Here is a 25,702-nt window from a genome sequence, read left to right as displayed (position 1 = left end):
CTGCTTAAACATAAAGAGACTGCGCTCTTTCTCTCTGTCTGTCTCCCCCCCCCCCCCTCTCTCTCTCTCTCTCTCTCTCTCTCTCTCTCTCTCTCTCTCTCTCTCTCTCTCTCTCTCTCTCTCTCTCTCTCTCTCTCTCTCTCTCTCTCTCTCTCTCTCTCTCTCTCTCTCTCTCTCTCTCTTTCTCTCTCTCTCTGTCGGTCTCCTTTTCTCTCTCTGTCGGTCTCCTCTCCCTCTCTCTCTCTCTCTCTCTCTCTCTCTCTCTCTCTCTCTCTCTCTCTCTCTCTCTCTCTCTCTCTCTCTCTCTCTCTCTCTACCTTTCTTCTCTCCTGTCACTCGCTCTAGTCCTCCCCCCTATACCAAATATCATCTCATCATCATATAGCCCGCCCTTTCTATACCGTCTGCCCGTCTGCATGTGTGTGCGGTGGCGGTGCCTTATCTCGCGCAGTCCCGCCGTTCAGCCAGTGGACGCCGCCCGCTTCGCCGAATATGGCGGCGGCTCCAGAAGATGGGGTGGACCGTAGACCGATTCGGAGGGTTCGGTCCAAGAGTGATACGCCTTTCATCAACGAGGCGAGGATCTCTCTGCACCTGGAGACAGGTAGGCTTTCAGGAGCACGCATGACACCTATTCTGTCAGCGGCGGCTGTGTAGTCCCTAAAACGTCTGGGATGGAAAACCCATTTCGATCCATTTTGGACGTTTCAGTGTTGCGGTGTATTGCTGGGAGTTCTGTTGACACATAGAAACATGACTTTGACACAACGTGCAGGTCTGACGTTATTCTCGGTGCTGCAGAGCTGCGCCTTTGTGGTGACTATGCTACACAGTGACTCATGCATTGTGAGACCTTTTTCTTTGCACAGCTCTTCAGAGAGACATTGATATGTTTTATGTAAGGGACATTGGGCTAAAGGTTTGGCCTATACACCTGCTATCCATCCCGAGCAACGGTTACAGGGAAAGTGAATTGAAAGATAAGTTATTGTCTCCCATTTGTTGCCATGGCCACCACCAGGCTATGTTGTTTTTTAGAAATAATCTAAGAATGGAAATAATCGAGGCATTTATTCTATATTGATTAGAACTGCTGTCTGCTGTTTATACAATGCCCTAATATAACAATGCCCCGAGTCAGTTCTCTGAGGATGAGAGATGGCAAAGCCGAGTCACGTGCGGAGCTGTCCACAATGCATCGGTGCTGAATATGGAACCGCGCAGAGACCGCTGACAAACCATCGATGCACGCGTACATCCAATACTGTGATTTCAGTGTAAAAACTCGATGTGGGATATTTATAGCCATGAAATAGGTAGGCTATAGCTATCCATATCAAACAATTCCCAACTGTTAATGTTATATGCTTCCAGAGTTCCTTTCTTGTTCAAATTAATCATGCAAAATAGCCATTCTTAAAACAGGCCCCTGGTGATATAATCGCTGAACCTTTATTAAGTAGGCCTATACCATTTATCAGGAATCTGATTTGATTGGACAGAGCTTACATAGCACACGCATGCAGATCTCAAACAGCCCTCTTTGGCCTATTCAAGCCTGTGAATCACGGTCCTCACAACCTCCCACACATGTACTCTCTATTGTCCAGGCTTAAGTATTCTCCCACGCCGTTGTCTCTAATCAAAGTAGCCCCATGAAATCACATAGCATTCCACTATTAAACAACACGATACTCTGAATTGACCTTTTGCTCCAAATTCATTATCAGCCTGGAATTAAAGATGAGTAAGACCAAAGGGTTTTCCTATGACCTCTGCAGCCCTTTGTCCATACACAACAGGCAGATCATTTAGGTGTCCAAACAACAAAAATATGATCAATTTAGGTGTTGCTCATTGTGTTTCCTCTACACCTTGTCTCCTTTCATGTTGGGCCACTGGTATAATTCCACCCGTCTAGCTGTTGAGGATAATTCAGAGTTTATTCTGTCATCGCCACCGAAACCATAGGCCCATCCACTCTCTTGTGTATCATGCATGTTTATGTAGCCGCATAAACCCATCCCACTCTTTTCTTTGATGTGTGCTGATGTTGTCATTCACAGCTCAAACACACATAAACACAAACACACATACACATACAGACACACACACAAACACACACACACACATACACACACACACACACATGCAGACAGACACACACACAACCATGCAGACACACACACACACACACACACACACACACACACACACACACACACACACACACACACACACACACACACACACACACACACACACACGCACACTCACACACACACACACACCACTGGCAGAGGGTAGCCATAGAAGTGGCTGATGATTGTGGAGTGGGGAATGATGAACAGGGCTTTAAAAAGGCTAGTAAAACAGAGACCTCTGGCCAAATATGTGTATGTGTGTTTTTGTATTCGTACCGGATGTGTCTGTGTCTGCATGCGTGTGCGCTTTGGTACGTGTGTGTGTGTGTGTGTGTGTGTGTGTGTGTGTGTGTGTGTGTGTGTGTGTGTGTGTGTGTGTATTTGTGTGTGTGTGTGTGTGTGTGTGTGTGTGTGTGTGTGTGTGTGTGTGTGTGTGTGTGTGTGTGTGTGTGTGTGTGTGTGTGTGTGTGTGTGTGGTTAAAATCACAGGCTATATCATGCATATTAATTTCATCCACTGTCCTCTTTGCCCCCAAAGATGATGCGTCCCATATCCAGGAGCCAGACTTTGAACAGAGAGCAGCCTGGTACGGAATACCAAAGCAGATGCGGGAAGTTGAACACTTACCTAAGTATTTAATCTGCCCTACAGCCTCCCCCTTGAAGCTCCCACTACTGGTTTAGTGGGAGGGAAAAGGTAGAGGGAGGTGTGTGATTTTTTTCTAAAAGAAGCTGGTCATTGCAGAAAACACCTCAGCCAACAGAGGCTTATGAGTCAGACTCTAATTGAAAACTCAATCAATCTCTCTCTCTCTCTCTCTCTCTCTCTCTCTCTCTCTCTCTCTCTCTCTCTCTCTCTCTCTCTCTCTCTCTCTCTCTCTCTCTCTCTCTCTCTCTCTCTCTCTCTCTCTCTCTTCGTCACATAAGTAGGATTTCACAGAATTTCTGTTGTACTGGGTAGTGTCAACCCAGTACAAGAGGGGTATGAGCAGGAAAAGGACTGAGAGGTGAAGGAGAGAACCAATGACTCACTTGCATGTGATTTTCCAAGTGTCATACGCAGACATTTATTTCACACTCGCATACCACAGACACAGACACAGACACAGACACAGACACACACACACACACACACACACACACACACACACACACACACACACACAGACACACACACACACACACACACACACACACACACACACACACACACACAAACACACACACTCACACGCACAAGCAAACACATACTACCCCACACACACACACACACACACACACACACACACACACACACACACACACACACACACACACACACACACACACACACACACACACACACACACACACACACCACAGCCCCCCTATCCTAACGCTCTGTGCTCTTGTCACTTAGTATTAATTCAGCAGCCAGAGGGAGGAGGCGGAGCAGCTTTGTGTGCATTACACATTAATTCAAGAGTATGCAGTAAAAGTAGTGAAGGAGATGAAGGAATGGTTAAGGGAACTTTGAAAGAAGCATCTGCTAAGTGACTGATTGGTAGGTGAGAAGCAGAAAAAAGCATGGATATCAGTTGATAAATGCCATGCTTTTACTAGAGCAGTAGTGTTGAGTTGCTCACGGAGCCAGTGGAGGGTATCTCTGACTTTCTGGTGCATCTAGGTCCCTAATCTAGTCCACTAAGGGGCAGGTGGTTAAGTCCAGGAGTGAGGCACAAGGCGTACCCCCCTGCTGTGTCTTTTCTGTAAAGGCTGCATGCTCCTCCCTACTTCCATCTAATTTTGATGCTTCAAGAGAAGAACAGTTCACATTTCTTTCCCCTTCAAAAGAGTAAACTACAATATCGTGTTCCAGAGTGTGTCACAGTGTCTACTTAAGAATAAAGACTCTTCAACAGCTAACAAGATGAGTCAGTCAGCACAATTTGATCCTTTCGAGAGAGGGCTTTAGTTAGCGAGAGGAAGTTTAAAGGTTAACTCGAATCCATTTGGAACTTGGAATGAGACGGCTCCACACCTAGCTGTCTCAATAGCAGACCAGGGCATTCATTTTACAGCGGGCCCCCTACTATATCTCTGTCAGCTCCTGGCTCTCGGGTTAAGATCCTAAATTAGCAACACTATTCAGACACAGGGAGAATTAATCGCTTGAACTCATGAAGACCAACGGTAAAGATCGGAGTGGGAATATAGTCTGAAACAGAAGTACCAGTCGGTTAAGTGAGGCAGGCAGGGTAACCTGCCTCGCTGCTCTATGAAGCTATAGTAGGTCATCATGACAGCAAATCTCGTGAGAGTGTATACCTGAGAGTTATTCAGCCTTTCGCGATAATCAATAGAATTCCATGACGCATGGTTGGCCAACCCTGACGTTTCCCCTGCACTGAACAATAAATAAGGGTTAACCCTTCAGTCAGTCAGCTTTATATTGGCATCGACACCAGACCATCCCATACACATAACCCCCCTCACCCACCGGGCTTGGCTGGTTGTCAGGGCCCTGCGTGTAGCAGGGCTGCGTGTGTGACTGAATGTGTGTCACTATGCTCTCTCTTAATGAATGACGTGTCATTGTGAAACACTGCGCCATGGAGTGGTGTGGTTTGTGTCTGTTGGCTTTTTTGGCCTTCCCTTTTTCAACCTTTATCATCTCTCCTCTTCCAATGAACCTCATTGGTCACCATGTTTTTTTTCTCCCGCTCTATGCTATATTGCCTTATAAACACACTGCTTTGAGTTATGTTTGAGTGTGTATGTTCATGAGCTGGTTCCCCTGTGAATGTGTATGTAAAGTATAGTATCTCACTCTGTGCATATGCCTGGCTTTTATTTTTTATTATGATTGCCTGAGAAACGGTAGTTCTATGGATCAGAATCCCACACTACTGTTTCTCGGATCTTGCTTGTCCTTCGTATTTATGGACGCAGCAACACCTGAAGAAGGTTATTGATCCACGCTTCATCAAAATGGGATGGAGAGACGGTTGTACTGGTGGTGAAGATGACTCACTTATCTTGTTTAGATGGTAAAACAAGACTACGGCTTGACTCGTTGTCAAATACAGATACAACTGGCTTTGACTCAAACATCCAGCCACCTTAGCGATCCCGCCCCCTCTTTGAGTTGTAAACGAAGCCTTCAGAATATACTGTACATCTGTAGAAGTATGACTAACTCCAGGTTTTGTATTTTTTCCTTTGCACGTTCTCTGATGTAGTCTCCAACTAACTCTGGCCCAATGCAGAGGAAGGAGTGCTTTCACACAGAGTGTATTCCCATCTCTTTCATCTCGTGATATGCAGCAGCACTGCCATGGTTCAGTCCATTTGGAATTGAAGAGGCTGCTCCTTGTCTTGATCACTGTCATGTAAAACACATGCAAACATAGCCTACTATTTGTACATTAATTATACCTATACATTGAACCTCATCTCTTATGGCACAGAAAGATTCCTTTACCTACTTTTGTTGTTTTTTCGGACATTCAAATATATTTATTTGGGAAATAAAATGTACCTGGTCACAGATATCTCTGGGATTGACCAACAAATGATTAGCATTATTGTGCTAGTAATGGTGAAAGATGACTTGACAAGCTTTCTCATAATGAGGCTGTGCTTTGGATATGGGGTTGGCGATATAATACGCCTCACTTTTTTTCTACTGTAGGTTAGTCAGGCCATGGAATTAACTTGCCATCTAGTCATCTCTAACACGCTACTACCATCTGCTGGTAAAGATGCGTAGTTGTAGTGCTTTGATTATAGTTTGGTAGAACAAGAATATTGCATTGCAATTGTTAGGCATCCAGCTAGGTTGTGTGGGGATGATATCCGAGAGCCTTATCTGCGTTAACATATTTATCATTGAATATAAGTCAGTGTTACCTACACGTTTATCTTGAGTTCATAGCCTATTTTATGAACGCTGTATATTGTCCCAATGCGCTAGAAAGCCATTGGTTGACGTCAGTAATTTATGCACAACAGCGAGCTTGGATTGGAGCGGACCCTAGGGTCCGCTCCGTTTCAACCCTTTATTAACCCCTTAAACAAGGGTGAGGGGATTATCATAAACGGGACGCCGAACCCTCCAGTTCATTGCAAATATGGCGGGTATTGGAAGCGATGTGATGCGTCCATGGTATGAATTAGGATCTCCGATCGATGCGTGTTATCCATCAGTTTCCACGTCAGAAGAGAAGCCGAAGAAAAAACGAGGGATATGCCTGGTTCGTATGAAATCTCGTAAGCAGCAACAACAACAACAACAACAACAACAACAACAACAACAACATCAAGAGCCAAAACCGACTGCAAATAACAACAATGTGCCGTTCAATATACATTGCCAGATAGGCAAAGAGATAAAGCACATATGCAACAAATGTCGTAGCGCGGACCCGTTGGAAGGTGAGGGAAATTAAGTAGAATATCCATCCGGAATGTGCAGACTTTGACTTTTTCCTGGCTCCTTTATCATCTCTCGGTGACCGCTCCCTTGATCATTACCTCAGCCTTGCCACCTAAACTGTAAACATGCACTTCTAAACTGCAAAGAGTGGGCAGTGGGCACTGTGAATACATTAACCGACCTGCTGTAGGCTCTCTAAAATGATACCCTAGTATTCACATACCCGTTTCCAATTTTACTTTGCGTAGTGCGGTTTTGAGATTCGTCTTGTTTTATTCAGTGATCCTATTTCATCTGTCACCTTCCTTAGCCGAATACTATAAGGGAAGTGTCGTTTGATAAAAGTGCAATATGATAAACATGCAAGGGGTCTGAGAGTGCAGTGGATATGAAGTCTTACTATGATTATGTGACAGTATGATTATGAGTAATGTTGCGTTATATAGTAACACCTTTGGTCTCTTGTCCTGGTTCACACTGGCCCCAGCCAATCCAATTAGCTTTCCAAATTCGAAGTAGCCTGGTCTATAAATATTGTACAAGTAAATACTGCTTTTGCACCAGCAGTATGGGGCTGTATGTATCCATTGTGTTTGTGTGCTTTTTCAGGGCCCTGGCGTTGTGTAAGGAAGGTTGGCGTAATGGGAACTGCAATAAACCTCAATATGGAAAAATATACTGAATGCTTTATGGAATGAATAGAGTGATTACTTTAGAGGCTGTTGGTCCTTTCCAACAAGCAGCCAAAGGAAATATAAATTCAGTACGAGAGAGGAGAAGGCAGGAAAGTGGCTGAAAACATTGGCAAACGAGAAACAAATGCATTCCCTTGCTTCTCCATCTCTCTGTCCTCTCCACTGACTCTTCAATGGTGGAATGAGCTTGTGGTCAACACCTTTACTGTTATTATCCATTTGTTATCAACATTGTTCGGGGACTGTAATGTACAGTGGGTTTTAACACGAAAGCAAACGTACCTATTGCAACCTCAAAGAAACGCTGTGCAAAACCAGCGGCCGAATGAGGTCATGTAATGCGATTTGTGCTCACTGGGTTGTGTTTAGATTAATTGGATTAGAGGGGTAGATTCACACTCTTTAATCCTAAAGCCGTGTGTTTGTTTGTGTTTGAAGCTGAAGAGGTGGAGCGGCTGGCAGCCATGCGCTCAGACTCCCTGGTGCCGGGAACACATACGCCTCCCATCCGCCGGCGGAGCAAGTTCGCCAACCTGGGGCGCCTCTTCAAACCGTGGAAGTGGAGGAAGAAGAAGAGCGAGAAGTTCAGGCAGACCTCAGCTGGTGAGTGACACCGCAGCATATAATGGTATTGGGTATGATGACTCCTCTCATTCCACTCTCAAGGGGACAGAGTACTTCAATATAAGTTGCTTTGTTTTTTTACGGCTGGGTGAGAATGAAGGCTTTTTTTGCGGACAAACTTGTTTTAGAGCTGTTTCAGTTTGGTGGTTGAATCACGCCTGCCTTGCTTTTCTGACTTATCGCAAACAATGTTGACATTGCTGCCATCTGCAGATATTTCGGCAAGAGACAATGACTTTGAGGGGCAAGAAGTGCCAAAAAATAAGCTTGGCAAACTTGTTTTCTGCATAAAGTGTCTCTGCCACAACTTCGCCTCTCCTCTCCTCTCCTCTCCTCTCCTCTCCTCTCCTCTCCTCTCCTCTCCTCTCCTCTCCTCTCCTCCCGAGCCGAGCCGAGTCAAGGCTTCATCCCTGTTTTCCACTAGAACCGCCGTCTCTCCGCGCCCTAATCTTCCTACGGAAGATGAATGTCTTATCACCGCTTTCGGACCTGGTGCGGTAATGAGGCTGAGTTGATGAATGGAAGATAATAAAGCTTCCCGTGCTGACAGTGCGGAGAGGAGAGGAGTGGAGGTGGAAGGTGGCTGCAGGGCAACGGCAGACTCAGAGAACCAGTGTATATGAGGACCATGTTATGTAAGGAAGGATCAGCCGTGTTGGTGGTGGGGGGCCTCCCCCAGGTCAGCTGCTCCTGGTTCTGCACATAAACCCAACAGATCGCACAGGCCGGGCTAAGTTCCCACTGGACTGCCCTATTGTTAAGCAGGAGGGGGATTAGCTCATTTGGTCCTTCCTTGCGTAGCCTGTCAATAATGGATAGAAAAAACATATAGATATGACATGTGCTGACGTACATTATTCCGATGCGTTTGTGATTGCCGATATCTAACCTACGTCACGTTGTGATGCTAAAGATACTGTTGGTGTTGTTTCGTGTCAAGGAGGAAGCAGAACTCTCTCTCATTTATTTAGTGCCTTATGTAGGTTCTGTCAGAGCTACCCATATATGGTCACATTGTATGAACACATTGTTGTCATAGCATCAGCTCCAAGTATCCTACTTGTGTCATAAAGTCAACTCTTACCTGGATCACAAGGGGCACAATAAAAATTAAAGACACACAAAGGCCTTCAGCTGGAGCCTATTTTGGCAAGCCAAGTTTGTCACACATAATGTGTAGAATGACTCGATTATAATGCCTAAGTACTATTAAAAGTTCAATGTTTAAATACTTAGTTATTATTTGTTTCGCTGAACGCTCAGTCAACAGTTGTAAATAATCCTTGAATCAACCATAGGAAGTCCAGGAGAACCTGTCCTAAATTAGCAGAGCATCTACGCCTGATTTAGAAAGAGTTGAGCATCCATCATATGTAGACAAAGCTGTAACTATGCTTTGTATATAATATATATATAGCTCATTGATCTCTGTTGACCTTTGACTGTCCTGTACACCTCCCCCAGTGTTGGAGAGGAAGATGTCCACTCGCCAGAGCAGAGAGGAGCTGATCAAGAAAGGTGTACTGAAGGAGGTTTACGAGAAAGGTGAGAGGTCAAGGGAAGGAGATCAGAAAAAATGGACGGCAAGGGTTTTATGCTTTCACTTATTCTTTGTATTCACAAAAAAAAATCGTTGTAATTACTCATTCTTTGTAATCACTCATTCTTTGTATTCACCCATTCTTCTACTCACTTCATACGGCGTGTATCCTCTCCCCCTGGGTAGATGCTGCAGGTGCAGCGGTGCGGGAGGAGGTGAAGATGGAGAATGGCCATTCCTCGCCGCTCCTGGGGGCTCTCCCGGAGGGGGACCGAGCTGAGCAGATGGAGGGAGCAGCCTCAGCCATCGGTAGGCTTGTATAAGTGTTCATTCGAAGATGGAATTGCTTCCTCTCCCTCTTTTAGAAAAGTCAGGCGCTTCCTCTCCCAAGATTGAACCTCAGCGACAGCAGCAGGCACAGGAAAATACAAAGAGAATTTGAGTATAATTAAATTTATAGGTGATTTGACGTGCCACTGTAAGTACACTGTAAGTAAAGCTCTGCCATAAGATTAATCAACCATGACTTAATATCAAAAATATTTGTGCAATGGCTTCCAAAAACTATTAGTATTTGTTTTCTATTCAGGCACAGGGGAGCTCCCGATGCCTGCGGAGGGCTTCACCAAACACGACAACAGCCAGAAGCCCGGCCAGTCTGCCCCCACCAAGAAGGTCACCATGTTCGCGCCAAACGACGTCACTGAGTCCATGCCACAAAAAACTGCCACGTTCCACAAACAACCCCCGGCTCCACCGCCCAAACCCTTCAACAGGCTGCCAAACCACATGACAGGTGAGCCGGCGTCAAGGTCGTCGTTGTCACATGCTCCTCAATCGAATCGTTGTCACGAATCGTCTCAAGTTGAATGAAATTTAGTCTTTCTGAGCACTGAGCAGTGGACACAAGTAGCAAGTTAGTGAGGGTTAAAGATGGAGGAAAATATGAAGATGTAACTAACTGTAAATCTAAGTTAGGTTATTCTCATGGGTTTTCCAACAGAGAGAGAGTGTGTGTGTGTGTGTGTGTGTGTGTGTGTGTGTGTGTGTGTGTGTGTGTGTGTGTGTGTGTGTGTGTGTGTGTGTGTGTGTGTGTGTGTGTGTGTGTGTGTGTGTGTGTGTGTGTCAGTTAGCGTGAGCATGCGTGTGTGGAGAAAAAGAGCACCACCTTAGTAACCCCCCCCCCCTTCTCTCTGGGTACAGACGGCGCCCCCGTGAGGCTGCCCTGCATGTCGTCCAGGCTATCTCCTCCTCTACCTTCCAAGAAGCTCATGATCGCCGTGCCTGACTCATCGCTGATCGCCTTCCAGAAGTGCCACGTGCCGCTGGGCGGGCACTCCTTGCAGTACGGCACCCTGCCAACTGCCCTCCACCCGCCCAGCCGCATCATAGAGGAGCTCAACAAGACCCTGGCCCTGACCATGCAGAGGTTCGAGAGGTAGGGGCCAGACATCAACAGCCGCAGCATGCAACGGAGGCGAAAGATGAAAGCATTGCATTGCTGTAGTGTTCTTCTTCAGACACACAAGTAGGTGCATTGTGATGACACACAAGTAGGTGCAGTTTGATGTCACACAGCTGGCTCACACATGACACGGTTGTGTAGTTTGGAGGGGGGTTTAGGCAGGTTGTAATTAGAAGGTTTTACCCTGTGGCTACCCTACCTTTACATTTGTAGTTTGACACACAACAAAAACACTAGGAGACAAACCACTCAAAGCTTTTTCGAAGGGCGGCCATACGTAAGTAACGGCCAATGTGAGTTCCGCTTCCTCTCAAATGTGTGCTCTCATTTGACCTTTGACTCCCCCATCTCTGTCCCTATTCCAAGCTCCATGATGCATGCCGTTCCAACAGTGATGATCGATTGCGAGGAAAATAAGGAAAACCTTCCAAACGAGGGGAACTACGGGGACCCGGGTTACAAAGACGAAGAGGATGAGGAGGAGTATGATGAAGACGAGGAGGAGGAAGATGACGAGGATGAAGATGAAGAGGAGGATGATGAAGAGGAAGATGAGGCATTGTTTTCAAGTGAGTGTCTCTTTGTGTGTGCGTGTGGGTGTGGGTGTGTGTGGTGCCCTATCTAGACACAAGCTCCATAGATAGCTTAGCCCTTTACCATATATGTAGACTAATGAAAACAATGTGTAAACTGCGATCTGTACCTGAGAGGGAGAGTATGCACCGTTGAACAAAATGCTCAATCTTTGACAAGCAATGGGCTCTGCAGTTCATAACGAGAGCTTTGAATAATTGTTTTCAAGGCCATTCCATACACAAAGTGTTTTTGACTTACCTCAGCGTGTTTCGTTTTGATGAAATGAGGGGAAAGTGGACAGTAGCCAGAAAATAAACACAAGAATTGCACCACCCAGTTCCCACATCAATATTAGGGCGGTATGATTTACAGATCCTAATCATTGGTCCCTGGTTTGTGTAGGCTCGCTTGCAATGAAGGTGCTGAGGAAGGACTCGCTGGCCATCAAGCTGAGTAACCGACCGTCGCTGAGGGACCTGGAGGACAAGAACATCCTGCCCATGCTGTCCGACCAGCAGAGGCTGGAGTCCCGTCAGCAGATAGGCACCAAGCTCACCAGGTAGCAACAGGTTTATGTGCACTGTAAAGAGATAGAGCGGTATAGCATCATTAATCTGTTTTTGATGTCATGCTTGCTACTTAAGTTGGGGAATTTACAAGTCCACTAAAAGTTAATGAGGGAGATGAACTTGCCCACTTTCCGGAAAAAGCTGTGTACATTCTCAGGATTCAGCCTTGCATATAGTTATTTTCCATTTAATCTATGTTTAGTTGTTTCTTTTAATTTGATTGTACGAGCTCTTGAGTTTATTAAGGAAGCTATAAAATAAACATTTTTTGTATTTATTTTGTTTCTTTCTAAGAGACATGTCCTAAAATAGACGTGTGCTTTATTCAGGCGGTTGAGTCAACGCCCAACAGCAGATGAGCTGGAACAGAGGAACATCCTGAAACGTAAGTTTGACGGAGAGGGGGAACAAGTAGGACTAACACTGGGTCCTGTATTCTCTATGTTAACTTAATCTTTCTCTATCTTGGCCTCCCTCCCTCATGTGCTCAACCTTCCTCCAGCTCGCAATGAAATGGATGAAGAGGAGAAGAGGGAAATCAAGAGACACTTAACCCGAAAGGTAAATCATGACTAAGGGGATAGCCTTTTTGATCCAGGTACAATCACTGTACACCTATGGCATCTGACTCAAGCCAGAACCACGAACATGGCTGCCACGAAGACATGCGCTTGTCCTCAGATGACCGCCTGTTTGAAATACGATTTCTTCTCATGTCATTGCGAGTGGTGTGAGAGGATTTCCTTCTGTGATTCTCGGATACCTCCGGTCAGACGGAAAATGTTAACCTCCGTGATGAGATTCACTCAACATACACAAACGCACACACTACTAAAATGCATTATTTGAGGCGGAAGTCACTAGCCAATGTGTGTATCATTGGGCTGATAGCAAATTATGAAAAGAAAAGCACTCGTTATTCAAATATGGAATGGATAACTAGAAAGCTCTGAAGAGGTCTAGGATTCCATCACAGCCCTATTCATCTAAAACTTTCAAGGTACTTTTTTCTTTGGCCGCCATCTGTTCAGTGTTGGATGCACCAGCTGGCCACCCAGGCCTCGCATGCCGCATGTCCTCGGCAAAGAGCCGGTTCTCTCTTCCCTCCACCTTAACGATTCACCTGCTCCTCCCCATCCCTTAGCTCAGCCAGAGGCCCACCGTGGAGGAACTGCGGGAGGCTAAGATTCTGATCCGCTTCAGTGACTACGTGGAAGTGGCGGAGGCTCAGGACTACGACAGGCGGGCGGATAAGCCCTGGACACGACTGACCGCAATGGATAAGGTCGAGGCCCAAACACATTTATATACCCTTTTGTATATGGTACACATGCACGTGATTTGTGCAGAGAATTCATATTTCCTGTTTATTTTTTTGCATCAGGCTGCCATAAGGAAAGAGCTGAATGAGTTCAAAAGCACAGAGATGGAGGTGCACGAGTCCAGCCGTCACTTTACTAGGTAGGTATTTGTTTTCTCAGTCACACAGGATATGCTTCTGTCCTCATTGGGACTTTGACTTAGCTCACCCTCCAATCACCTTTTTTTGAAGTGTTGGTGAACATTTATTTATTTACAGGGAAATGATCTCTACAATAGAGTTTGGTCTGCTGCTGAAAAAAAGCTTTTCCTTCGTGGTTGATTTCTATTGGCTGTGTACCCTTGCTTGAGCATGTGTGACGTGGGATTTGGTCACATTTGAACAGGCCTTGCTTAGTCCTATGGAACCCAATGTGTCCGTTTCTTCCAAAACCTTTCTTCTAAAACCTGCTGACAAAAGGTCTCCTAAAACCTTTTGTCAGCCCTGCTCAGATTGCATTTTTCTAAACTCTTAGGTTTTTAACTAAAACTGGGTTTTGCCTAGCCTTAAAGTGTTTACTCTACCTTTTCCTGCAGGTTTCATCGACCATAAACTCCAACCCCTCCATAGCAGTATACTTTCCTAATCTCCTAATACACCACAGTGGCTGGACTGCTGCCCCTGGAATACTACAATATTTTCTGGTGTCTGCTGCAGCTGCCTGGAAAGAACAATCTTTTACTACAGTAGCCCACTCTTACCTGTGTTCTAGTGCCACCACAGGAATGTATGACCGATGCATAAAAGCGACACAGACAGAAAAAATGGCTTCCCCCCAACCTCCCAACAGATTTTCATTGTAGTCATTGTTTATATGATTATGATGAAGGGGTGGGGTATTACTTTGCTGAATTGTTTTTCTGCAGAACTCTGCTAAGCTGGACTTCAGAAATTCTGATAAAAGTATTTGTGCCAATGTGGGGTTTGGTAGGAGAAGAGTTCCTAATGCTGAGATATTTTTGGTTCCCTGTCTAGACCAAACTCTTAGACTATTTGCCTTTGGCACATTCTAATTGTACTTGTATATGTGACTCCCATTGAACATTACCATACATAAAATATCACAACTATAGATCTTAAGGCAGCTGTACCACCACCACCACCACTCCTCCCGACAAGTCTTTTTTTTTTACCGATTCACGATATTAGCAATAATCTTAGATTTAGTCCTTCTGCCTATTTTTGGGCTGCATTCAAGAGCTCAAACATTAGGATATTTCAGACAGCTTCACTACCAGTTTGAAACCAAAGCACCACAAAATGATATGGCAGGTGTAATCTTGAGTGCATCCCAGAATAAGGGTTTGGGAGCTCCGCAATCCACTGTGTCACTGTGCCTACAGTCTCCTTTACAGGGATTAAACAACTGCAGACTGACTTTTCGCATTGGAAACTTTTCTGCTATAACCTTTAATGCAAGAGAAAATGGGACTTTTTTTTTGGTATATATACCGTCTGCACGGTAAGACAATTCTTTGATAGTACTAACTAGGAATTCCGCAACAGCCATTTTTATTTGGCTGTTGATACTGATCATGAGTCTTGCCAATATAATGTACTCATCCTTTACTTTTCTAATTGTTGGTAAAAGACAGACATTACACCACGATGACCATGACAGAGGATCCGAGACAGGGTCTTTTTCCAAAAAGAACTTGAGTTGCTTTAATGTTTGACATTCCTCCTGGTATTAGTTCTTGGTCTTTGCATAATCTCTGATACGATGCCTGGTTTCTGGACGATATCAAATACAAATGTAATGCAACCCTGGCACTAATGAATACAGATAAACCTGCCACCCTTTATTCAAATGTTGTTTACAGTACACTTACAGCTCAATTGACGGTTACCCGGTCTCATGAATGTGTACGAATGGGTGTGTGCTTGTGTTTTAGAAGGGTCAGTGATCTTACTGTACCTTGTACTACTTTTTAAATGTTTTGACAAATGTTATAATTGTCAGAATTTTTACATATGTACATAAAGCAACCAGTGATCTAAAAAAAAAAAAAACTTTTTTGTATAGTGGGAAAAACTGCATGTGATTGTTAATTTATTGTGAGTCTTCTATAATGTATGCAGTTTCTTAAAGAATGAAACATAAATACTAAGGAAAAAACTAACACTGAATCCATGTCTGCATCCTTGTGGTATTTTCCAACATGTTTTTGTATTGAAGACCTCCGCAAATGAACTGGCGAGTCAAGGGGCAAGTCTACTGATGATGAGTTTTTAGTCATGCCATCGCTTTCTCTTTAAAGCTGATGGTGGGTCTCGTAACGCTGTGCTTACAGTCCTTCGGCACCTATAGGTCCACACGGTTATACAGAATGCATCGGCGTGCCACAGTACTTGTGCCATAGGTCTATGGCTTTGGTCACGATGGCATCCGTGTTCTCTTGGGGTATCTGGAATTTCAAAGAAAGTTGCAGCTCACGTGAGATTGTGTGCACACTTGCATGTCATGTCAAGGCCAAAATAATATTTTTTTAAGTGCTAGTAATTCTATGTTGGTAAACTCACATTGCCCAGAAATTTCACCACAACCTCCGGCCGGTTCATGCCCATGAGAATGATCTTGTAGCTGAGCAGAATCTCAAGTCCAACAAACACCAGGATCTTACACGAGCCACTGATCACTTTGTCCCATACTCTTAGTTAAAGCAAAGACAAACAAATGTAAATACATAATGCAGACTTGGGCTTGGCAATACAGTAAAATTACTATTTTTATTGGAGATTCTACACAATATCTCTAATTTTCAGGATATGCTTATTACCTCCAAATACAATTCTAAACATTGAGGGTCAATATAAATATTTTATTGGGGATTGTAAGGGAATATATTCTCATTGTATTTCCTTTATAGTGTATAATAAGCTTTCCTGATTAATTGATATGTTCATTTCCTGACTAAGAATACTAGGGCTGGGTAAAAATACAGATTCAATGCACTGCAATTTACTTCTCAATTCTCAATTCAATTTAGATTCAGAATTTTTTTTAAATCGATTATTTCGATCTAAAAAAAAAGAAGTATACTCAGTCATTCTAATCTAGAAGAGAGTATGCCTAAATGTACATGCCCTTTTACATTTGTCTATGTTATGGTAATTACTTTTATGCTGCAAGTTTAGCTCAGGAAGAATGCTATACAATGGTGTATTCCCTTTTTGCTAGTTAAAGCACAATGAAATGGTTAATTCATTTTGAACTGGTTAATTCCATCTGGTATTTTTGTCATCTGCACGTATTATTGAATCGATATCGAAGCAATTGGATTAATAACAAATAAAAAAAAAATCGAAATGCGTCATCGAAATCGAATCAAGACCGAAAGAATCGAATTGAATTGAATTGTGAGGTACCTGGCAATACCCAGCCCTAAAGAATACCCTTCAAAGACATGACGATATTGAATTAGTGCCCAAAGGCAAACATACCTTTGCAGGCTAGACTCTGGCAAGGTGCCAGCAAAGCAGCGGTTGAACCAGGGGTTATAGGGCAGCTGGGCCAAGGCGCCCGTGATTTTCAGATGATTCAGGAGCCGGGGTTCCTCCTGGTTCAGGTAGTGCTGCAGACTCTTGGGCTGTACAGCAGTACTCATGCATGAGAATCAAGGCAGTTATGCTAGCAAGACAGCTGAGGTCATCATAACACTGCAGTCACTTTTAAAGCAGCCGATTTACCTATTTCTTCATATCTTTAATGAAGTCAATGTACTTTTCAAAAATACACACTTAACGGCATGAGCCAATATCCAACATGACTTGGCAGTCTTACGTAGAGCGGCATTTAGAACTTACAAGATGGGGTAACGAATCTCCAAATTTGGTGTTGAACTGATTGTGAAAACACTTTATTAGCCAATAGCAATCCATAGGATTTACAACAATCTCCTCCATGGCTCTGCTAATAGACAGGAAGTCCTCATCTTCCTCCCCCTGAAACAGATTTGTTCAAATATCACAAAGTATATTATTAGAAAGCATGTAATACAATTATTTGTTTTGAGATTTTTGTCTAATTGCCTGGCCTGCAGGATGGTTGATGTTTTGATAGGTTGAATTCTACAATGTTTTATGTGTATTTCTGAAGACAATCACTACTTGGACTCTTCTAAAAGTTGTTTATCAATGTATCGGCTATATTGACATATTTCATGTTTTCATTGTTATTTCAACAAGAATGTGCGTGCTTACAATACACATGGAATCTTTTTGTAAACTATTATGCTTTTTAAAAAGACTTAGATATAAATACATAAAAATGAATTAATATTACAAATAATGCTTTCAACTATATTTATTAGAATACTGCATATGTTCCCATGGCTGCAGCTTTATAATATTTGACATCCAAGGGGTTGGGAGCAATAGAAGTGTGTCACGGAAATAATAAATTCATGTTAAATTCGGTCTCTGGCCTCAATGCTCTTGACATTGCAAATCCAGTAACTGGTCTAAAAAAGACCATAACAATTTAAAGTTAAATTTGCATCATACTGTCCACAAATTAATCAACCATGGATGGCAGGGAGCATATACTGATCTTTTAATTCAATGTAGATGATTTTGATCATATTATCAGATGCCTTGATATATGATATTAATCTGAACCGTGCGTTCAATTCTCTATTATCCTACCATTGGAGGGATTTCGGACCGTCGCGGCAGAACTTGGCCCTCCAGCTGAAACATGCGCAGGTAGACCTCTGTGTTCGGAGTGGATGAATTGATGAACCTCATTGCCTCCAAGGCCTCGAGAATGTTCTCATACTGCTCCCTTCTGTATCCTCCCACCAGAGCATGCGAGTCACTGTGCGGTGGCAGTATACCTACAGATTAAACATATTCAAATGCAATTAATCCTACTAGGTTGTCAGCATTAAAATATTTAGTTAGCTAGGAGGACGTAATAATGCACACATTGTGCATTGTACACAATGGTGTTAGATGAGTGCACAGAGTCTCGTTGACAGACAATGAGTGTGTATTTCTTTGAGTGCACATGAGTGTCTGAGACAGACAATGAGGGTTCATTTATTACCCAGCAAAACTTTCCACACATGGATCCTGTACATTGATGGGAGGGGAAACCTTTGGCTGAAAGTGCTCAGTTTCTCAACATCTGTAAGAAGAAGTATACTATTAAATAAAATGGGTACATAGAAAGTTTGACGATTAAGAACGCTATAAAACAGTTAGCACAAATCAATTTCACTGTATGATAAAAGCCTGCTTCAGGAGATATTGTATTCAGAATGTTTGTGGTAAAGATCTGATGTGTACCTAAAGGGTTGTCTTTCAGCAGAATCTCCAAGGATTTCTTTTCTTCCACTCCTCGAAACCCCACCTTTTCGTAATACGCAGAGCGAAAATTTCTCTGGGGGTCGTCAGCCATATCTGGACAATGAATGACAATACCACAACGTTTCGTATCTACATAGTACAGTGCCTAGATTTATAAGGCTAAGAGTTTAATAATGTGTCAGTTCATGACTGCCCCCCCCCCCTTTTGTATTGAACTAGGTAGAACACATTGAGATTTAACATCTCTTTTGCCAGGGTGACCTGGTCAAGAGGGCAGTAGCCTATAGCGCAGAAGCATCTCTGCGTTTCATAAATAAAACATTACAGGGTTAGCTAGAATGGCTGATTAGGTGAGTGCTGTATGCAGCGCTCCACTGTTCTTCACAAGTTTTATTCTTTCTCTTTCTTTCTCTACAAACTTTGGGATCTATCTCCTTCCTCAATATTTCACCTAGAGACTCCATTCAAATTTTAAAATGTTCGGAATAACTTGGAATCCCGCCTTTCTGATCAGGTTTTTTTTTAAATATTTTATACTTTAAGATATTCTACTTTTAAAATACTGTAGCGCCGGGGCTATGTTTGTTGTGTTGTTATACGACTGCTATTGGCTGATGCGTTCCCATCATGCTTTGCGGTGCGGAAGTTAGGGGAGGAGTTAAAAAGACGGTGGGTTCGTTGAGCTTTGTTGTGGTTACGGTGTACTCTTGGATTCAATAAAGTCACTGAAAGAATATAGCACGCCTCTGCTTTTGATATTCGACAAAATATTATTTATTTTTTAACATGGGAGTCAATGGGAGGACGGCTGTGCCGTCCTCTAGTACTTCAACAGTTTAAGACGTTACTACATTTTAAACCATTTATCTTCGTTCAAACAAATCTACACACTTGTATCTTCAATAATATCTAAACAGAATTCCGATATCATTTAAACTTTCTTTAGAATGACAGTTTTAGTTTCTTACCGGCGTGGGTATCAGCTCGAGGTCCTAGATGCGCAATAATGACGCACTTCCTGTCAACGCTGTCTTTTAAATGCGCATGCGCGTCACTCAATAGCCGGTCTATCAGCGTTTTTCGGTTATTCCCATGGTAATTCCGCTCTTTAGAAAAGTATTAACGATCACCCTTTGTTTTCTAATCTAGGAATTGTAATCTGATGTACAAAGATAAACCTTAGATCATACGCTTGTCAAATTACTGAATATAACATACTGTGGCGACTCCTACCCCTTGGGGAGTCTGGGTAATGGGGTTTTCATAATGTTGTTTGGGGAAAAGGGGTTTTATTGTCTTTAGATAACTTGTTTATGTTATTAGGTTAAGTGGGGTTAACGGGTTTGGGGTTCTTTATTGTTTGTGTGTTAATTGTGATGTGTAGTGTGATCGGGACCATTAGTGAGAGTGTTGTGTGTGTTGGTCAGCTGTGCCGTGTTTGAATAAAAGGCAGCTCTCGGGGTCGTGCGGTGTATTGAGGCACGAGAGTAGCGCCGCCATTTGAACCTGGGCTCCCGTCTCGTCCTTCCCGCGCTGCTCGCCACAATACGTTGTATAACATGACCGTTTGCTTTTCCCACAACGTCAAGTCGGACACAGGTGCCCTTCTGGTTGTTTGAACCATGGTTTGACCAAGCATAATTTGGGAGAGGGCACACCTCTTTGAAAGCAGTTATTTCTCACGTGGGAAATTCCACGTGGTAATTCTGACCAACTAGGGCAACGTTTTGATATGTTGAGGGGAGTGTCTTATGTCCGCACTTATTCGGAGTAGGGTCTAATGTGGGGCTGGGCGATATGGACCAAAAGTCATATGAGAAACATGAGAAACCTTGAAGTTAGTTACTGTGGAGTTCCGTTATTACTATACCCACCTACCGTTTGGATTTACCATTATTCCTACCGTTCGGAATTGAATACAGTTTGATGGTTGAATAAACCGTGGACTAGACAGCGCCTCCGCCTCGTATTTGAGATATATAATATCACGGCCAAAAGCTGTGTGCGCCTCCGGAATATAATGCACAGAATTGAATCGCGACATGGAGCGGGAGTCCGCAATGATTTTGGGAAAATTGCTTTGGCCTACTGCCTTATCGGAATAAAAAATAATTATGTCAACAAATGCACAAGTTTTTACAAGTTTCACTGTGCACGTTGTACACAGTTGTATGATGCTGTTTAATTGAATTAAATGTAACTTAAAACATAAACACAGAAATCTCTGAAATGTAAACAAATGTTTAAATTAGACCCCATTCTTAAAAAAAATAACAGGTTATTGGATAACCAAAACAGAACAATATGCATAGTGCATCTCTGGAAAGTGCAAATGTCATTAAAAGTTTCAATAATTTTTATTTATTTTTTAAAACAGAGCATGTAAACTGATAACAGAAAGCAAGAGAATACAACTACAACAATGTATCTTTAATTTGTGCAAATCTCATTGAACAAATTACAAAAGAACAAATCACATGACTGGGTCGGGCCAGGCCAGCAGTTATCCTACTCCAGATTTCTGGCTAGGAAAACAAGCCTGTCCACGGTGTCAGGGTTTAGCGATGCCCTATGACAGGTGACAATGTTCCCACTACAACTAAAAACCCTTTCAGAGGGGGAGCTGGTGGCTGGCACACAGAGGTCTTTTTTTGCCAGGCAACTCAGAGCTGGAAAGGCCACCTCATGGTCTTTCCACCACTGGAGAGGGTTGGCCTCACTGTCAATGCAGGCTGCCGTAAGGTAGCTGGAGAGCTCATTTTCAACAGCCTCCCTTGTTGTGTCAATGGTGGTTCAAGATAGTGTGGTCTTCTTGAAGAAGCTGGACAGGGTTTTCCTCTTCTTGGCTGGTGGCTCATCAAGCTGAGGCTCAGCTGCTGGGCCAGGCAGCTCATGTGAAGTGCCACCCTGATCACGGAGCAAAGCCTCTGCTTCTTGGACTGCTGTGCATTTCAGCCCTTCAAGCTTCTCTTTGGCGATGTAACTCGCCCTGAATCGGGTATCCAGTAGGGAGGCAATGTCTAACAGGTCACTGGTATTTCGCTCTGAATATTTACTATTCAGGTACTCCAAAATGTGAGCCTTGATGGACTTGCACAACTCCGTCTCTTCCTCCTCAGGTGTCTCCAGACAGGGCATCAGTGAAATCCTGAAGTGGTTTCAGGGCCTTCTTTACTGACTCCTTGATGTCCACATCTTGTCAGGTAAAAACAAGAGGTCGGGATTTCTTGTATGTAGATAGCACTTTGGAAAGAGCCCTCTCTTGCTCCAGGACCCTCTCAATCATCCCCAACCTTGAGCCCCAACGAGTAGCTGACTCAGTGTTCAGCTGATGAGATGGCAGACCGAGTTGTTGTTGCGCTTCACCCAGGCCTCTTCCCCTCTTCCAACTGTAGGAGAAGCCGCTTACCACTTTTTTGCAGATGGAAATGGCACGGGTGATGCGGGGGTCATTCATAGAGTGTCCTGCCACACAAAGTCAAAGCACATTTTAAATAAATGTCTAATGTATGATGTTATAAATCATAGTTTTTAATCTGATACAGAAATGAGAACCTATGAACTTTAATTTATTCTATATGTATGATATTATAAATCATAGTTTTTAATCTGATACAGAAATGAGAACTTTAATTTATTCTATATTTTTTTAATATTGTGTTCTATATTTATTATTACAGTGTTAATGATAAATATGGCATATAAATATAAAGAATATGTAACAGTATACTTATAAGGCCATATTTTACAAATCATGTGCTGCCATAAACCTATGGACTGCCATATAAAAATTTGAGAGGTTGAACTCCCGTTGTCCGTAGTCACTGCCACCAGTCCCGATGGCTTGAGACCCCAGCTTGAAACGGTCTCTTGCAAGGCTTCAGCGATGTGCTCCCCGGTGGGATCTTGCGGGAAATAGCTAGTTTGCAGGCATGCACTTCTCAGCTCCCAGTCCTCGGCGATGTAATGAACCGTAACGCACATATAGGGCTCGCACCTCCTACTGGACCACATATCTGGTGAGGGCGTAGGTTGTTACTTTTGCAAGCTGAGAAATTAGGCGGTCTTTGACTTCATTGTACATTGCTGGAAGGGCCTCTCTCGCGAAATGGTGCCGACTTGGCAAGGTGTATCTCGGATCCAGCTTAGTAACCATTTTAATGAAGCCAGGCTTCTCTACGGTCGATATAGGCCCCATGTCTTTAGCGATGTGGTATGCCACCGACCAAGTGATATCCCACCACCTCTCGCTTGAGCGATCGTATGGTACCGCATTTGTAAACGAAGCTTTAAGAGACATTTGATGCAGGGTTCTGCGTGACAGATTAACATTTTGGGTCGCTGCACGCATTTTTGTGCACTCTTCATATTGCGCCTTGTGGTGCTGCTGCAGGTGATGGAAGAGGTTTGTCGTACTCGACCCTTTGGTTGCGACAGTTTTTTACAAATTACGTGATTTTGTAATTCGTCAGACACCTTATATCCAAACCATTTCCATACTATGGAGCCGTTGGACTTTCGCTTACAAACAAGCTCCTCTGAGGAGTCCATGTTTCGCGATTTGAAAAAGTGGCGTGAGTGGAAGGCGGGGGGGGGGGTGGGGGGGGACAGAGGCTGTGTGTGTGTGAGCCGGAGGCAGAGCGGGAGAGACATAAGCAGAGTTACAAAATAGCAGGCGGGAGGCGCGGTTCGAACAAGTTGGAACAAATGTGCGGTAATTTCAACGCAAATCTAATTATCGACGTTGACGATATCGTCTCGTTCCATATCGCCATTGAAATAATATCGATATATTTTAAATATCGATATATCGCCCAGGCCTAGTCTAATGGTTCGTTTTATTATCCATCCGTCTCGGAGGTCCGAGGACGTTGCCTAGCGCCACGCATGAACACGCCCCTTTTCCTCGGACGGCGAAATCGCCATCTCGGTTGAACTCAGTGGTGGCAAAATTCCGAGACAGAATTCAAGATGGCTGCGCCCAGTGTGACTTGAAGTATGAACTGTTTTCATTGTGCTTGGACTGCTTTGGTGGTTTAAATGGCGATTTCAATCACTCGTATTACTGCAATACCTTACTGCGTCCGTATCTCTGCCTATGGCCTACCTATTTTGGAGCGCCTGGTACTCTGCCAATGCTACATTTTTAAGGTTACTATTCCAAACTTCTGGGTCAAATGTTGTGCGGTGCTGAGTGCTCTGCAGGGCCATCGGGACAGTCGCCGCGGGCACTCAGGCCAGAGGCCCTCGGGCGCGGCTCCAGTCCCTCAAGGTCCCTGGAGCGCGTGCCTATTCTTGTTGATACGTTTTTTATTAAGTTTGTTTGCATTCTATACAAAGTGAATCGAGCGCTGTGTGTTGTTTGCCCCCATGATGGCCACCAGAGCAACCATGGACCAATAATAAGATAGCAACAAGCACTGGGCGTGTTTGGTAGGGCAATGGGCGTGTTTGGCCGGTGGGTGTGTTTGGCAGTGGTGGTTGGCCAAGCGGCTCAAGCTACAGATAGTCCTACTTGCTTATTCGAGAGCAAATGCCCAGAAAAGCAGGCGGAAGTTGTTTTCCCGAAACTACCGCGTGGTTTGAAAGCCAGGTAACTCGTCACATCGAGTTACCTGGCTCGATGTGAAAATCACAGGTATTTCTGACGTTTTTCATCCCAGAATGCATCCTGACGCATGGCAAACGAAGCCGCATGCCTCATCTGAAACTCGCCTAATATTTGTGGCTTTAGATTGATGGCTAACACCTAATTGGGCAAGTTGAGATTGATTTCTGGTTCCCCGAACGAGCAAGTGGATTTTAGGTGGATGTTAACATAAAGGTCACGATTCTGATTTTAATTTGGACAAGTGAACATCACATTCGGGCAAGTTGAACATGACCTGTACTTGCCCGATGGCTTTTGAAACCTAATTGTCAACCCCTGCCTGTACGATATCACCACTGCAGATCACATGAAGTAAAAATATATAATATACAAATATGTCAGTGTGTGCCCATGTGTGTATCCAAACACATACAATGCAATTCACATACACACATACAGCTAAATGTAAATCCATGAAAACATCATGTTTTGATCCCACGGCCAATTGAGTGTGGTAATATTACACAGAATGTGGTAATATTACACATTATATACCTTCTTATACCTTGACATTTTTACTATTTTACGGATGTTTGTTAAATTACAGAGCAAAGATACCCCTATTGGAAACGAGGAAAATTATACATTTATTACCGCTATAAGTTGTATAGGCAAGGATCTGGAACATCTAGATATCTTAGAAAAATATAATTTAAGGTATAGAATGAATATCTAACATATCTAACATATCTAACACACATTCATGAATTCATCCTCAATTCACCATGGGATCCAAAACTTTTTTTTTATAAGGTTACATTTAGCTGTTCCTTAGTTTTATCAATGTATCAATTGTCTTATTAATTCCGTTTAGTATGAGCAAAATAAATCTCATCAATCAAATGACTGTTCAAGTTCTTCATTTTCAGTTAATAGAAACTAGAAAATACTGTCTTAATATCTAACTTTAACAATGCCAATCCTTTAACATGTGAAAATAAAAATATATGCATTCATCTGTGCTTTTAGACATGTTTCCAATGGCTTTGTTTGTGTGAAAGAACGGGCTGCTTTCATTGAAATCAAAACCAAAACAGATTGAGCACCGTCTATAAACAACCCTTCCGGGTTTTCTTCCGTTGGCTTGTGTCGATACTAGGGGTGTAACGGTACACAAAAATCTCGGTTCGGTACGTACCTCGGTTTTGAGGTCACGGTTCGGTTCATTTTCGGTACAGTAAGAAATCAAAATGCTAAATAATATAAATGTGCTTCATAACATGTGCTTCAAGTTGTTCATAACACACTTTTGTGCTTTTTACAATAGGAACATTAGACAATACAAAAATAGAATTCTGCTCAAAAAAATATAAAGATTCTGAAATGTAGAAATAAAAATAAATAACATT

The 25,702-nt window shown here is 43.3% G+C and overlaps 2 protein-coding genes across 6 annotated transcripts in view; one reads left to right on the top strand and one right to left on the bottom strand.

Annotated features, from left to right (window-relative positions):
- The first annotated feature begins 312 nt into the window (after positions 1–312).
- phactr1 (phosphatase and actin regulator 1) lies at positions 313–15,195 on the top strand. Of its 3 annotated transcripts, none has more exons than XM_030372667.1 (13): positions 313–604; positions 7,695–7,859; positions 9,345–9,425; positions 9,607–9,729; positions 10,010–10,216; positions 10,624–10,858; positions 11,252–11,454; positions 11,864–12,020; positions 12,360–12,415; positions 12,533–12,591; positions 13,175–13,315; positions 13,415–13,491; positions 13,927–15,195. In XM_030372667.1, the coding sequence occupies exons 1-13, from the start codon at positions 493–495 to the stop codon at positions 13,940–13,942; spliced, it is 1,632 nt and encodes a 543-aa protein (XP_030228527.1). In that variant the 5' UTR covers positions 313–492; the 3' UTR covers positions 13,943–15,195. The 3 variants fall into 3 exon arrangements, with proteins under 3 accessions (XP_030228527.1, XP_030228525.1, XP_030228526.1); XM_030372665.1 differs by lacking the exon at positions 313–604 and adding an exon at positions 6,193–6,560; XM_030372666.1 differs by lacking the exon at positions 313–604 and adding an exon at positions 6,242–6,395.
- Positions 15,028–25,702, bottom strand: part of tbc1d7 (TBC1 domain family, member 7) — a 25,104-nt gene continuing 14,429 nt past the window's right edge. The window contains exons 2-9 of one of the 3 annotated variants that reach the window (XM_030372669.1): positions 22,113–22,168; positions 18,683–18,796; positions 18,441–18,521; positions 18,038–18,228; positions 17,198–17,335; positions 16,835–16,980; positions 15,914–16,043; positions 15,028–15,798 (exon numbers count right to left, since the gene is read on the bottom strand). In XM_030372669.1, coding sequence (XP_030228529.1) covers positions 15,712–15,798; positions 15,914–16,043; positions 16,835–16,980; positions 17,198–17,335; positions 18,038–18,228; positions 18,441–18,521; positions 18,683–18,794 — 885 coding nt within the window. In that variant the 5' untranslated portion in view covers positions 18,795–18,796; positions 22,113–22,168 and the 3' untranslated portion in view covers positions 15,028–15,711. Of the gene's footprint in view, positions 15,799–15,913; positions 16,044–16,834; positions 16,981–17,197; positions 17,336–18,037; positions 18,229–18,440; positions 18,522–18,682; positions 18,797–19,671; positions 19,699–22,112; positions 22,169–25,702 lie in introns of those variants that run through there. The other 2 variants (XM_030372670.1, XM_030372668.1) reach the window with 2 other exon arrangements.

The sequence above is a fragment of the Gadus morhua genome, chromosome 12, assembly GCF_902167405.1.
Source record: "Gadus morhua chromosome 12, gadMor3.0, whole genome shotgun sequence".
Classification (NCBI taxonomy): domain Eukaryota; kingdom Metazoa; phylum Chordata; class Actinopteri; order Gadiformes; family Gadidae; genus Gadus; species Gadus morhua.
This window is presented reverse-complemented; position numbering and strand designations above follow the sequence as displayed.